The following is a 16,174-nucleotide window of genomic DNA, read 5'->3' as shown; positions in this document are numbered from 1 at the left end:
TGCATAGACAAGCTTGGCCAGTGCTTGTGAGACTTGCATGTTTTTGAAAATCAAAGGAAATATAGTCACTGAAAAATTTTACCCTTATTTTAAGTTAATTGTTTTAAAATTGTTTGAGGTCTTTAAGTCTTAATTTTGAAAATACTTTGATATAAACTTGTGTTATTTATTTTTTTATTTTGAGTTCTGTTTTGATTCTGTGACAGTAAAATTTATATCTATCAGACTTAGAAATTTGGATGTAAATCAGAATTTATACCAATTTTCTCTAGGGTTTCATCAGAATGTTTAGCGTGGGATACTTGATCCAATGCTGCCTCCGAATTCCCTCTGCATTCAGGCATCTGTTTACACAGCCATCCCGGCTATTTTCTCTCTTCTACAATAAAGAAAACTTCCAGCTTGGAGCTTTTCTGGGCTCTTTTGTTAGTATATACAAGGTAAGGCTTTCAGAAGAGGAAAGAAAAATGGGAAATAAATAACATGACCATTATTAGAATGAGATGCGGCCTTTACCCGTCTATCATTTTTTAAATACTTCTTTCTGTTATATTCATAAATATCTTAACATCTCCAAATATACACAATATATTGGGAATTGGGGTTGGGGAAATTTGTTCTTTTAAAGTGTTACTTAATGTGCTTGAAAGTGTAGACATATGTGCATTTATACATAATATTAAAGATTCTCAAAGACTTTTTTTCAATAATATAGATACTGAAAAAATATGAACTTTTTGGTATTTCTAATATCAAAAGTGGTATTAATATATCTGGTCTATTTGTATTTCTTAATCATACTTACTGCCTGCTTATTAATTTAAACATATAATAAAAAATATTTAAAAAAAGAATGAGGCACAATGAGGGGGGTGGGGGAATGGGATAGGCTGGTGATGGGTAGTAAGGAGGGCACGTATTGCATGGTGCACTGATACGCAAGTAATGAATGATCGAACTTTACATCAAAAACCAGTTATGTACTGTATGATGACTAACATAATATAATTAAAAAAATCGTATTTCAGATCCCTTCTAGCTGATATCAGTACTTGAGCCAGTAAAGATTTTCTTTTGTAGCTTATATAAGCAATGACTTATGATCCCTCTTTGACCTCCTCACTATTCCTCCTGCACTGTCTCAAATAACCATAGTGAACTTTCTTCCAACCCTTTCTGCATGTTCCTATATACGCACTCACACACATATAAGCACACACCTAAACGCTTCTGTAGGGATCATCCATTACACAGTACTCTGAAATTTTAAGTAATGGTGTCTTGTTTCATGGGAGTCACTCATATATAAATCATATTAGTGATATTTTATTAAACCATCAAAAATTTAGATTCTAAATCTAAATGTAGATTACAAATGGTAAAATGTGTTGACTAAGGGTAATTGTATGCATACGCACACACACATTGTTTTAAAACTAAAAAAAAAATTAATGCTGAGAAACTTAAATTCCAGTCATTTTGGGTAAGATGGTTATGTATTATTTTATGTAAAAGTTTACTCATAAAAAGGTAGGTGTGGGCAAAGTATTTTGAAATGGGCAGGAGAACAAAGGTAATAAGTGATAAACTATAATTACTTGTTATGAAATATTACTAATATTGAAAATATTTTCAATATGGTTTGACTAGGAAACATTACTAATGTCTTTGAATACACAAGAGTTAGTAGGACAAAATATTGGCAATTATATGTTTATATTTATACTCTTTTTCATTTCTCATGTCATTGAGTTTATATTTATTCTTAACATAAACTCTTAAGTGTTACATGTGGATTATCTCCAACATTTTTATCCCAGATTGGTTATTCTCTACCATCCAGTATATCTCAGAACATGTTTTTGTTTGCTTTAATTTCTGTTACTATTTATTTGCTCAGGTAATACAAACTAGTGGTTTAAACTGCAGAAAATATAAATGGGTCAGAAAATCTCGTATAAAAAATAATGGCACAGTGGGGCGCCTGGGTGGCACAGTGGTTAAGCATCTGCCTTCGGCTCAGGGCATGATCCCCGCGTTGTGGGATCGAGCCCCACATCAGGCTCCTCTGCTATGAGCCTGCTTCTTCCTCTCCCACTCCCCCTGCTTGTGTCCCCTCTCTCGCTGGCTGTCTCTATCTCTGTTGAGTAAATAAATAAAATCTTTAAAAAAAAAATAATGGCACAGTGTGTTCCAAAGCCACATGCAATTTAAAATATAATTGTCAATGCCATTAACATCTTTGTAAGAATGTAATTAAGAGAAGGACAGGGAAACAATCCATATTTATTCTGTGTCTTCTTAGTGAACTGACTCATTTTGTAATGTTCCTCTTTATTTCTGGTAATATTCTTGCTCTGAAGTCTGCAATGTCTGATATAAATATAGCTACTCCACTTTTCTTTTGATTATATTTGATATATAGTCTTTCTATTCTTTTACTTTAATCTTTCTGTGTCTTCAATTTAAATGTTGATTTCTTTTAGATGATACGTAGTTGGTTCTTCCTTTTTTATCCAGTTTGATAATCTCTATTAATCGGTATGTTTAGACTTACTTTACTTTTTGATATGGTTTAATTTAAATCTATCTTCTTGCTAGTTGTTTTGTATTTGTTCCACTATTTTTTTTTCTTTTTCTGCCTCCTGGATTTAAAAAAATATTTTTTTTATTTTTTATTTTTATTAATTTTTAATATTTTTTAAATTCATTCTTCACTGTTGGCTTACTCTTTATACCTCTTTTTAAATTTAGTAAATGCCTTAACTTTTATAGTAAAGATTTAAAATTCATCAGTTTTTCTAATATTATACCACTTCATGTATAGTGTAAGAATCTTACAACAGTATACTTCAGATTCCTCCTTCTGGTCCTTTGTGGTTATATGGTTATCTTTTCATGTGTTAACCCCCCAATACATTGTACCATTTTTGTTTTAGACCAGGAGTCAGAAAACATTTTCTGTGAAGGGCCAGATGATAACTATTTTAAGCTTTGTGGACAATATGATTGGTCTCTGTCACGGCTACTCAGCTCTGCAGTTGTAGTGTGAAAACAGCCATAGACAATATAGAAATAAAGGAGCATAGCTATATTCTTTTTTTTTTTTTTTAGATTTTATTTATTTATTTGAGAGAGAGCGAAGAGAGGACAGAGGAAGAGTGAGAGGGAGAAGCAGACTCCCTGCTGAGCAGAGAGCCCGATGTGGGGCTCGTTCCCAGGACCCTAGGATCATAACCTGAGCCAAAAGCAGACACTTAAACAACTCAGCCACCCAGGTGCCCTGCCTAGCTATATTCTTTTTTTTTTTTTTAAAGATTTTATTTATTTATTTGACAGAGATAGAGACAGCCAGCGAGAGAGGGAACACAAGCAGGGGGAGTGGGAGAGGAAGAAGCAGGCTCATAGCAGAGGAGCCTGATGGGGCTCGATCCCATAACGCCGGGATCACGCCCTGAGCCGAAGGCAGACTCTTAACCGCTGTGCCACCCAGGCGCCCCTAATAAAACTTTATCACACTTTAATTAAAATTTCCTATGATTTTTACATGTCACAGAATATTATTCTTTTATTTACTTCATCCATTGAGAAGTATAAAAACATTCTTAGCTCATGAACCATACTAAAACAGGTGGCAGGTCAGATTTGGCTAGTGGGCTGTAGTTTTCTGACCACTTCTTTGGAGAGTTAATTTATTTTTATAAAAATAAACAATATTAAAAAGAACTTCTAAATTTATCTTCATTTTGCCATCTTCAGAGGTCCTTGTTTCTTTTTACAGATCTAAACTGGTATTATATTCCTTTTGCCTGCAAAACTACCTTTAACATTTCTGGTAATATAGGTCTGTAGGTGATGAATTTTCTCAGTGTTTATCCACCTGAGAAAGTCTTTATTTCATCTTCATATTGAAAAATATTTTATCTGAGTATAGAATTTTGGCTTAGATTTGTAGTTTACCCAGCTTTTCTCCGTGCTGGAGTGGGAGTGAGTCTACATCTAGGCAAAGTAGAATTTATGCTTTCATTTTGAAAAACGATGACAATAAAAATATTATGTATAATTTCTTAATAGAGTCTATCCAGAACAATAACTTTATTGCAGGTTATTGTTGATAATTTTCCCAATCATGCATTTAGTTTGATTTAGATAGGATCAGCGATTTGCCTCCACAGTCAGCTAATGACTTATTATTAGATGTTACATGTATCTTTTCTAGAGATGAAACAACTGAAGTCATTGCATTTTCTTCTTGATACAGGGTACTAGTTGCTTCCTGCGCTGGGTCAGAAACCTGGATGATGAGCTGCATGCTATTATAGCTGGTAAAGCAATGATAAAACAGAGTTGTTCTTATTCTATCAATCAGTTGTAGGAATGTCTCAGAAATAGTTTCCAAATTCATCTGATTTCTATGTAACTCTCTTTCCCTGTAATAGAATCCCTATTGAGGCACTAGTCCAAACGTTTTACATTTGCAGAGTTTAACCTGTCAAGGTGTTCTTGCCATCAGGTGTCTTGAATTGGCAGTATAATGACTTGGGTATCTGTCCTGTTATAAGCCAGAAATCATAGGGAATGTGTCATAAAAGAACATAAAACTTAAAAAATGTTGTGACTAATGGAAATGCAGTTCTATTTCTTTAATTATTCTGTTTTTGCCATAAGCACATGACATATAGTCTAATAAAATATATATATATATATTTTTTAGAAACGTAAATAATTTCATAAAAATTAAAATGTAAGGTTAACATTTTTACAAGTTGCAAATACATGCTACTTAACTTAAATTGACAATTTTCAGATATTTATTAGTAATATACCTGCTAACAGTATCCTAGGCCTCCCCCTGCCTTGGTCTTCCATTAATAGAACGAAGGCACTACTAGGGAGAGAAGTGTGATGACAGCACTAAAAGTAATTTGAGCTGTTAGAAGAATAGATTAATAAATATTTCCACTAAGAAATGATATCAGTAGCCTTTAAAAATTATTTTTGAAAATCATTATATTTGTCAAGACCACTATTGTTTTTAAAGTTAAATTTTGAATGTAAAGTTTCTTGTAATATGTGTATCAGAACAGTGTGTTCCTGACTCTGAAGGCCAATTTCTTAATTTAAGAATATATGATACCCATAAACTCACCCCATATTAATGTCATCAAGTCTGTTCCTGTCCTTGATTTTGTATAACAAAAGGCAGTACTGCAGATCAGTTCTGTCTTACTTAAGTGAATTGACATTTCTGAGTGACTTACTAACAAATACTTTGAGATTTGATCAGTTTTGCTTTATTTGTTGTTTCAGGATTTTTGGCAGGAGCATCAATGATGTTTTATAAAAGTACAACAATTTCCATGTATTTAGCTTCCAAATTGGTGGAGGTAAGCAAACATTATTATGCGTGTATATCTCCAAAGGATATATAGAGCTTTTCTAGCTGGTTTAGCAACAAATATATATCCCAATTTAGAAGAGCAAGTCAATCTTATACAAGTATTTACAAAATCGGTTCTCCCATTTCTTCTTCTTTCTTTATGTGTGTTATTTTCAAATATATACAAGTGTAGAAAGAATAAAGTAACCCTTATGTACCCATCATACAGCTTCAAGGGTTAACAGCATTTGAGCAATCTCATTCCATCTCTACTGCCCCAACCCCACAAATACTGAATTATTTTGAAGCAAATCCCAGACATTATATCACTTCTTCCAACTCAGGTTAAAGACTCCTTAAAAACAAACAGATCAGTAGTACTACTAAAGTATAATAAAAATACCATTTTCATACATTTAAAAAAACCTAGTAATTCTTTGATATTAATATGTATCCTATTAGAGCTTATATTCTCACTGATTGTCTCGCAGATGTCTTTTTGCAGTCTCCTTGTTTTAATTGGGATCCAGAGTCTCTTTTACTTTTTGATAGCAACTCTCCTTCTCCACCTCTTTTTTTTCCTTGCCATTTATTTGTTAAAGATCTAGGCTATTAGTTCTGTGGAAATCCCACATTCTGAATTTTGCTGATTGTATCCTCACTGGTGGTGTTAACATGTTTCTTTAACCCACATATTTCCTGTAAACTGTTAACAGAGGCTTAAGCAATTCAGGTTCAATTTTTAGGAGGTGAAGAGGGACCGAAATAGCTCACATTTACTCTGTGTATGAGTTCCCATTGCATCGTAATAGGAAGCACAGAAATGTCTGGTTGTCTCCCTTTTTGTGATGCTAGGATTGATCAGTGGGCTCAGAGTTAATAGAGCTAACATAAATAAATATAAAAAAATAGAGCTAATATAAGACTCCCAATTAGGCTTTCACTTAATTTTTTTAGCAGCCATTGTTAATCATTGCCAGGGTTTATTATTTCTTTCAGAGTTGCAAAATGGTCATAATCTATAATTGTTTCTTCTTAGTAGTTATTGGTCAGAATTCTTTTAAAAAGAACTTTCTCTTTTCAACTGGTTACTCTGAAATTGTTTGCTCACAAAGGGATAATAAAATGTTTGATTACTTCCCTTTCTTTACTGGTATTCAGAATGAATTAGTTTCTGGCATTTTGCAAAATTGATCTATGAGTCTTTATTTTCAAGTGTCATTATAAGACATGAATTTCAACATATTTGATTTGTTTCGACCCAGTCATTGCAGTCATTGCCCTATCTTTGACCATGAGAGCCTCTGAAAGTTGGCTCCTCTTTCTTCTTCACATAATGCCTATATCTCTGGTAGCTTTCTTGCTTTGTGGTAAAACAAGATGTTCCCGGCTCTTCGTGGACATTTCCTGCCCCAGGCACAGAATCAGCCTTTTCTCCAAAGACCACTAGTTTCTTTTGGCGGGAAATGGTATTTAGAGACTTCAATTTGGGTACTAGAAGTTTCTTGCTCCCCGGCTAGCCAAGGTTTCATGGCATTTCCAGTGAACAGAGCTAGAGAATCCTTCCCCCCCCACACCCTGTTTTTAGAGAAAGAGAAAGTAATGAGCATATTGATATTTCTAATTCAAAGTTAAGATTACAGATTTTTATTTAACTTGTTTGATTTTCATAAAAATTTTACATCACTGAGAATCTGTGTCCCTAATGACATTAAGAGAATTACATATTTGCTTTATTCAAGTTTGTGTGTGTGTGTGTGGCAGAGAGAGAGTTTGATATTTTTCTCAGTGCAATTGGAAGTCATTGGAGAGTTTTAAGCATGGAAATGACATGATTCAATTCGTGTTTTAAGAAGAAAAAAAACATTCTGGCCATTATATAAAGAATAGACTAGAGGCAGGACTGGAAGCTGGGAGAACAGTTTGTCTCAGGTGGGAGATGGTGGCTAGTGCCAGGACAGTAGCAGTAGGGGTGGAGAGAAACATACAAATTTGGATTTAGGAGATAGAATTGACAAGACTTGCTAATGAAGGGAAAAATTAGAAAGAACACATCGCCTAGCTAGCAAAGATACATTCTTTGACACAGGGGAAATCCAATATCAAGATCTAGTTTGTAAAAGGTGTGTTTTATAGCTGCTTCCCTAATTGGATAGAGTTTTTTAAGCCAAACAGTGGCATAGCTATCTTCTTATATCAGCAGGCCATATTTGATCTTGTTAAAAGAAACTGGATATAAAGTATGCTGATGAGAATTTTTTTTTTTTAATTCAGAAAATCACAAATTTAAACTTACTGTGTCCTTTGTGGAATGAATGACTCTGGTGTAATAGGCAATCATTTTCCTATGATTGAAATTAATTTTATATTAAAATCCTGCATTACTATAATAATGAATATTAAATAAAAGTCAGCTGACTAGACAACATTTTTCTTGGAAAAAATTATTTGCAAGACATATTTATTGAATACTTATTATGTTCCCATTACTGTACTAGGTGTGCTGGTAAGCATATAGAAGTATAGGATATGGTTCCCTCCCTTCATTAACTTAGAATATGGTTCAATAGATAAGTTTTATTATAAAAAATTAGGAAAACAGTTATTCCATATATCAAGAGATACCTGTTTCATATGTTTCTGTGATGCCATTTTACCACATCCAGATTTCATTTTTGTCAATATGAATACACTACAATATACCTGTACTTTGTAATATACTCGTATAGTGTTTTCAAAATGGTGGCCCATGTATATGTTCCTTCCTTAGTAGATTATAATTCTTTGTACATTATCTTACAGATTGAAGTTATTTTTATTAAAATTCTATATTATTATATAATGAATATTAAATAAAACCCAGCTGTATAGACAACTTTTTTGGGGAAAATTATTCCATGTTCTTTAGGGCATGGACCACCCATGTCTTCTTGAACCTTCCTTCATCTGATTGTAACACTGTTCTCTGCTGGTTCTTCTTTCCACTTTTCTTACTGGTTCTACTTTAGCTTTCCCATGTTTCAGAGAAACTATTGCCAAGAATTACTCCATGTTCTATCCATATAAATGGGCTGGTCCTTCCTCATATGTATCATGTACTTTAACCCAGCTTGTTACCCCTGCTTTTTCCATCTTGTGCCTCTTAGGGAGCAACACTATTAGAAGTGTAGTCAGCAGACTAGTGCTAGTCCAGGAACTGTTTGTTATCAGTTCAGGACAAGATAAGTATAGAAATTGAGAGCAAGCATTTGGAAACTTTTATAACAACTTGACAGAGTAATTTGTCTTCTGAATATAAGAGTGAAAATTTGGTTCAATTTTGTGTTTTTAAAATTTATTTTTCTAGTAATTTATTTTTATTGCATTGTAAAAGCAACAAGCCATGACAACTGGAATTTCGAAAAAAAAAATGTTTCTTCACTACAGGTGGTTTGAGAAGCACTACTCAAATTTACTCATTTCTGAAATTCTCTGGTCCTTTGTCCTAGACAGAGTAATTTGCTCCCTTCTCAGGGGGGCCAAAAAAAAAAAAATACACACACAATAAATGTATATACATGGTTATACATCTAAGTGCATTAGTTATTTTTGTTATGCACCAACTTAGATGTTATTGTATTCATTTTTAAATCCCAAGCTCCTGGCATAGTGCCCAGCATGTAGTTAATTAACACCATTAAACGTTGAATGAATGAATGAGTGAGTGAGTAAATAGATGTAGCAGAGAAGGGAGGACCTGAGCATTATACAAAAAACATTGAAGAATAAATGATATGAAAGAAGTAGCAATAAAAGGTTACTCAGTTTCACAGAGAAGTATTATTACTGGTATCTCAGGTTTTGGGTGAGGGAATGCGGGAAGGCAAGGACTGACACTTAATGCTGTCGTGGAAGATAATACGACCTGTAATTTGAGCTCTGAAAGGATAATTAGTATTTAGAAGGTAGAAAAAATAGTTGTAGACAGGGAGTGAATATATTGCTTCACTGTATTGTTAATGCTATTTAAAGTGGTGTGTGTGTGTGTTGTTTTTTTTTTTTAATAAATCTTGGATTATGTTTGTTTTCCATCCCAGACAATGTATTTCAAAGGTATTGAAGCAGGAAAGGTTCCCTATTTTCCCCATGCAGATACGATCATCTATTCCATCTCTACAGCAATTTGCTTCCAGGCAGTAAGTACAGCTTTCTGAAATGAGAAATAAGATTATTTCTGTTTCCGTACATTAAACCAGTGGGGGGAAATAAAGGCCTGGGAACATTTCTATTGGTTATATTTTATTTTTTATTTTAATTTTTTTTTTTTTACCAGGATAGCTTGCAAGTTTCAAATCATCGAACATATTAGCTTAACGGGCCAATTCATGTTTTCTGAACACAGTAATTTTTAGTTTTAAGTAGAGTCCAATTTATAAGTAAATTATTACTCTAGTACCTTGGCTAGAATGCCCAGTTTAATTAAACTTTTAGAAGAAGGAAGATACTATGAGCATAAATAAGAATAATTGCGCTTCCCCAGTATTACTCAGGCAGTGAGGATAAATGTAGAATCTAGTTTATTAGAAGCATTGTTCAATTTCTTTAAATTCTGTAATCATCATTATTAATGTTAATAGTTTTAGGGCTCTTGCAAAATTTGGGGGGGCCACTTTTATTTGCCCTTTTTGAGTAATGCTGCCAGGTTGATAAACTCATTATAACTAGTGAAGTGCCAGTTATCTAATGAGTATTCAGTAAATGCTTTCCTAATAATAGTGACTTAACTCAATTATTATTTCATAAGCAGTATTCTTATTTGAGGGCATATTTACAAAGATTCTCGATAGTTAACCAATTTAAACCTAAATACGTATTTTTGTATCATCATCACTGTTGTTTTTAAAATACAATGAGCAATAAAAATAAGAGATAAAAATGCTTTATTGCCTAATACAACTAATCATATTTCCTATTGACTAAAAGAAGTCTTAAACTGAATGCTCTAACCGTAGGCTGTCATGGAAGTTCAGACCTTGAGGCCGTCCTACTGGAAGTTCCTTTTAAGGCTCACCAAGGGCAAGTAAGTGATGGAGACGTTGTACCTGACCATAGAAAACAGGCATTTGCCACAAAACAGATTTTGAATCTTTCCATCTCTTTGAGGGAATATTCTTTCAGTGGTCAAGTAGGCCTCTTACGTATAAAGCAAATATGACCGACTTAACAAGAATAACATGGGGTCTTCTTTTAGTGAACATGGTTTTGACTTTTCTTTTCCCTATATTATTTTAGATATTTTAAATGTTGTAGGAAAATGCCGTGTTGATCTGAAAATTGCTCGTTAGTTGCTACATAATACACTGAAGTCTCACTTTTAAAGTCTTTGATCTCTTCTTTTTGATTAAAAATACTAAGCAGATTTATTAGAAATTGTGCCTAAATGATTGAATGATTTCCATTTGGGGAAAAAAATACTATTCTTTCTTGATATTATAAGCATAATTTCCTCTGCCTTTATTATTCTGTTCTTCATTGTTTTTGTTAGCATTTTCTGATCTTAATCTAATTCTTTGGGAGGCAGCTTGACCTAACAGAAAAACTGTGGACTTTGGAGTCAGACAGACTTAGGTTTGACTCTGGCTCTGGTAACGTTTAGCTGTGTCACTGGTGGGAAAGTTGTTTACCCTCATGAGCCTCCGTTTCTCTCTCTGTACTAGAAACAGTAATGTATTCTCTGTATGGTTGTGGGAAAATCGAGATGTTTGTAATAGCACTTAGTACCTAGTAAGCACTTAGTAAATTGCAGCTATTACTAATATTACTATCAGTCATAGTTTTAATAGCAGACAGTTGTATTGTGCTTACTGTGTCCCAGATATGGTTTTAAGATACACGCACATACACATACAACACAGGTACACATGCATATGTGTTTAATCTTTGAAATAGCTCTATAAGGTAAGTGCTTTTATGATCCTGATTGTATATGGGAGTCAATTGAGGTGCACACACAGGGGAGCTAGCTTGTCAGAGTCACACCGCAGATGCAGGACCTGTGGGATATGAGCCAGGCAGTCTGGCTTCAGCATTCTTCCTATTAGCCATGATTTCTGTGTGTCCTTTATGTTATTATTAGTTAATCATCTATTTCTTTGTCATTTAGTTTTTTGCCCATTAATGAGCTTAACCAGTTGATTATTTTGGAAGGGAACTTACTTAGGAAACGCACTGAAAGTTACATTTTTGTTCTTGGAATAGTGACAATGGCCAAGGGCTCAAAACTTTTTTTTTTAATCTTTTTAAACACCTTTATTGAGACATAAATCACATACCTTACAATTCACTAATTTAAAGTGTATAATTCAGTAGCTCTTAGTATATTCACAGGGTTGTGTATCCATCATTACAATTTTAGAACATTTCATTACCCCCAAAAGAGAATCTGTACTCCTTAGCTATCAACCCTAACCCCAATGCTCCCCACCCATAGGCAACTACTAACCTACTGTCTCCACAGACTTGCCTATTCGGAATCTTTCATATAAATGGAATTATAACATGTGGTTGTTTGTAACTGGCTTCTTTCACTTACATTAATATTTTGAAGATTTGTCCATGTTGTAGCATGTATCTGCCCTTCATTACTTTTTATTCAAGGGCTCAAAACTTAATTCACTCTTCTCCCCAGAAGAAATGCTTGGGATCAGGCATAGAGACACAGGTTCCTCCTGTGCATTAGCTAAATATGTGTCTTTAAAAATTTTTTTTAATCTTTTAAATTAGGTGATGGATAAAATGAGGGTATGCTTTTACTTTGTTGTGTCTATTAGAAATTTGAAAACCTATATGCTGTTTTCCCTTTAATCATTAAATACTACACATTTGGATGTGTTTTCTATGGATTGTGAGACATCAAAATGTCAGTTATGAAAGAAATTACATTTAATACCTTTGCCTCATTGGTAATATTAAGCTCAGTCATTTGTTTATTTTGTTTCCTGTGATTTCGTTCATCAGAAAAGTTAAAATGAACCTGTTTTTCTATTTGACATAATCTAGTGGAAAGAACTTGAGAAGGGTTTCTGGGGGTCTCTGGGGTTTTAGGTCTGGGGATTATTATCTCTTTAAAGAAAATATGAGAAAGTGAATCTTGAGGTAGAGAGAATCAGTGTGACTTTTGAATCTGCCATTAAGTCTTGTCATGTCAGTCTTTTCTGTTTTCCCATTCCATGAAAGATATGTTAAGTAAATCATCTTATTTTATAAACTTCATTAAATACTTGTTCACTGTGTCCTCTGTTTTGCAGATTTGCTGTCATGAACCGAAAAGTCCTTGATGTTTTTGGTACTGGTGCATCTAAACACTTTCAGGATTTTATCCCTAGGTTGGATCCAAGATATACGACTGTAACACCAGAGTTGCCCATCGAGTTTTCTTGAAGATGACTGTAATTTATTAGTGTGACCTAATGTTTCATTATTTTTTTCTGAAGAGTTAATTATGTTGAATCACAAAGAAGGAGTCTTGAGTTTGAACTTCAGTGTTACTTCAATGAGAGATGCTCTTTGTTTGTTTTTCTTACCAATCAGAAGTACAGAAGCTTTTTAAGAAGGTGTTGCTTAATAATTAAGCACCCTTCCATAGCCAGAATCTGATTCTGCGTCGCTTTAGCGATTGACATGATGCTATATTATTGATTAAGTTATGTCCACAAGCAATCTTAAATAATCTATGTAGAAATGTAGTAACAAATAAGAGTATACTTAAATTACTTTAAAAGATGTTTTTAGTTCATTCCAATATAATTCTTGGTTAAAACTAAGAATATTTCTATGTTTTAGGATACAAAGGATCACGGGTACATGGATTTGGTTTTGTTTTTTTTTTAACTTTTGAATTGGTAACCATAGTTGTAAAATGTATGGATATGAAGTAACTCTTCACAGACAATGCTGCTTTAGTATAAAGCAATTTAATTGAAGAAAGTGGCCATTCTTACTTCAGGGATGCAAAGACGGGTCTTATGCTGTTTGAATAAATGCCGTGGTATCCATGTCGTCTTCTACTGACACCTTCATCTCTCTCCATGATGAGTTGGGCTGTCTGGCAGCCCAGTGAACCTGTGTACTAATGGCAGGTTAGGAGTAAATGGAAATTGACATACCTGATACAGTTGAAATGTATGTTTTAGTCTTTTGCAGAAGCATTACACTTGAATATTTAAAAGCAAATGAAGTTGCTTTTAAACCTCTTGTGGGTTTGTGATGTTTGTTTTCATTTATAAGGACTGAATTCTTCATGGCTAAATTTGTTTGCCATTGTAGATTTAGAAGGGATCAAAAGTAGTTTTGGCAAGTTTGTCGTTTTGTTCCACCTACACAATGGCTATTTACTACTACAAACAGTATAAAAATCTCATAGTTGTTAAAAAGTTCATTTCATCACTAATGGGATGCAACTTGTTGTCACCATTTTTATTCCTGTTAGAAAAAAGAAGTGACAAAATATAGTCACTGTTGATTATGAGTTAGTTCAGGACAGCTGTGATTGAAATATGATTACTCTTTAGAGTTTTTCAGGGAAAGGTTATACTTTTCTAAGTTAATAAAAGGCTTAACTGGTTATGACATCTACAGTTAATGTAACAAAAAGGGATGATGGTATATTTTTTTAATATCATTCTGTTGCTGAAAAGCTTTGGGCCATTGTAAATTAATTATACAGTAGAATTTGTGTTGCAGCAAGGATTATAACCCAGACTTTAAAAATGCTTAATCTTCCATATTCAATTTCATCAAGCCCTATATATTTCTGTTTACACGTAATCTTATCCTTGGTTGTTAATGGCAAATTGAAAGCCAACAAAAAGGCACCATGGTAACAGAGAGAGCCACTTTAATTAGGTTAAAATTCTGCATTGTGATTAACTTTTTGGAATTGACTTGTCTATTAGTACCGTTAAGGCATCGTTTTGGTTTCAGACTTCAAAATTCATCAATAAATTAAGTTTTAAGTTTTTATTCACTGGAATCAAAATGACAATTGGTACTGTGTTTACTTTTAAAAATGAAGTATAGCAGTGAAGAAAGCACTGTTCCTGAACCTCATTTTCTTTATCTAAAAACTATGTTTATAATATTTTTCCTGCCTGCTTAAGAGAAAAACACTTTAATTCATCAGTTATTGTTTTCATTAACATTAAAAAGGCTATGATGTTGAAAGACAAATCCTACTGAAATTTGATGAGATTGTTGAGTAAAATTTTACTGTCAAAAGGTGCATTTCTATGATTTACTTTTTTCTCAAACTATAGTCATTTTTTTAATATAAAATGTAAAATGAAATAACCATCATGAAGCAGAATACAGTAATGAATGTATAGCTTGAGTGAATAGTTAACTAATTTGCCGTGGTGAAAAGAGAGGTTTGATTTCACTGAGACAGCTGCAAAGTGTAGCTGTTTGAGAAAACAAAAGACTGTTAGTGTTCCTGAAGACAATCAAAATGAGTATCTTTCTACCTCTAACCAATCAGGTTTCACTTCAACTTGGCACCATAAGTAAAGTCAAATAGATGTCCTTTCCAAAACATGTTTTTTAGTCCATTTATATACTGAAGACATCCTGCCGATGGTAAGTTTCCGCCAGAACTGACTGCAGGAAACCTGGATATGCCCCCTTAGCTTTTCCCACATCGTTATGTAGTCTGGAAGACAGTGCGTTGGGGTACGGATAGAATTATGGTGGTTTCATTGCTATTTCCTGCATGAATGAAATCCTAGAGTTAGTACCAACCCAGTAAAGACTGGGGTTGCAAGGTAACAGATTGTCTCCAATCTATTAGATTCTTGCCAGTTTCTCATCAGATAGTTTGAACCATTTGAGTGCTCATGTCTGAAGTGAAACCATGTTCTGTTGTTTCACAAATCCTGTGGTCACTTCTGTAACTTTTTTCTTGATCTCTGGACATGGTTGTCACTTGATTGATATCTAGTTTATTTTTGGCCTTCATTTGTTGCTTAGTCCATTGTTATTTAATTTAGAATTGTATCTTTTTATTCTTTGCTCTCAGATTTTATAATTTTTTTTTTCTATAATGAACTTGTTTTGTGTGATGAAACCTGAATTGGCCAGTTGTCACAGTGTTTTCTCTTTGAGTTCGTGCATTCCTCCCCTCGTGGACTGCGCCTAGGCTAACATATGATTTTGTTGTTAAGAGTGACAAATTTGTATTCTGTTTGTATTTTATCACAGCCCTGAGTTTCTAGGTCCTCTGTCAATGTATAGTTATTGAAAATCAATTTTCTTTACCCACAAGGAGCTTCGTCCATTGGCTTATGTCACATGCTCCGAGAAGCCTCTCAGCAGGGCCAGAGGGCACGTGCCCACTGCGAGCCACGGCCTGGCCTTCACCACCTTTGACTCCGAGAGGCTGCCAAGCCCGTGGAGTCCTTGAATTCTTTCTGTGGTTTATTTTTATTGTAAAGACAAAGTAGTTTGACTGAGCAACAAGATCATTCTTATGTGGGTGATTTCTTTGTTCCATAAAGACAGAAGTATTCATTTCTGAACTGTTAAGATACCTGAAACACTTTGTCTATCCCAACAACTTAACCTGCTGCTGCTTCTCCACCTGCTACTCATTTTCAGGTAGAGAACTTAGGTAACTGGAAAATGAATGACCAAGAAAAACATAAGAAAAAGAGTAAGAAATGAATGTGTCCTGTAGGGCTGGGTTGAGACTGTGATGAGTAATAAATAAGATTAGTTGAATTTGGACACTCAGGAGACTGTTCTGACAGTTCCCTCAACCCT

The 16,174-nt window shown here is 33.9% G+C and overlaps 1 protein-coding gene across 2 annotated transcripts in view; it reads left to right on the top strand.

The window, feature by feature from the left end:
* Nucleotides 1–14,635, top strand: part of TMEM135 (transmembrane protein 135) — a 248,001-nt gene extending 233,366 nt beyond the window's left edge. For both annotated transcript variants that reach the window (XM_034666176.1, XM_034666175.1), the window contains 6 exons: nucleotides 273–440; nucleotides 4,262–4,325; nucleotides 5,311–5,387; nucleotides 9,457–9,555; nucleotides 10,372–10,439; nucleotides 12,667–14,635. In XM_034666176.1, the coding sequence (XP_034522067.1) occupies nucleotides 273–440; nucleotides 4,262–4,325; nucleotides 5,311–5,387; nucleotides 9,457–9,555; nucleotides 10,372–10,439; nucleotides 12,667–12,799 (609 nt within the window). In that variant the 3' untranslated portion in view covers nucleotides 12,800–14,635. The remainder of the gene's footprint in view (nucleotides 1–272; nucleotides 441–4,261; nucleotides 4,326–5,310; nucleotides 5,388–9,456; nucleotides 9,556–10,371; nucleotides 10,440–12,666) is intronic.
* The last annotated feature ends 1,539 nt before the right edge of the window (nucleotides 14,636–16,174 follow it).

Source organism: Ailuropoda melanoleuca, chromosome 8, assembly GCF_002007445.2.
Source record: "Ailuropoda melanoleuca isolate Jingjing chromosome 8, ASM200744v2, whole genome shotgun sequence".
NCBI classification, from domain to species: Eukaryota; Metazoa; Chordata; class Mammalia; order Carnivora; family Ursidae; genus Ailuropoda; species Ailuropoda melanoleuca.
Note: the sequence above shows the minus strand (reverse complement) of the source record. Positions and strands in the feature narration are given on the sequence as shown.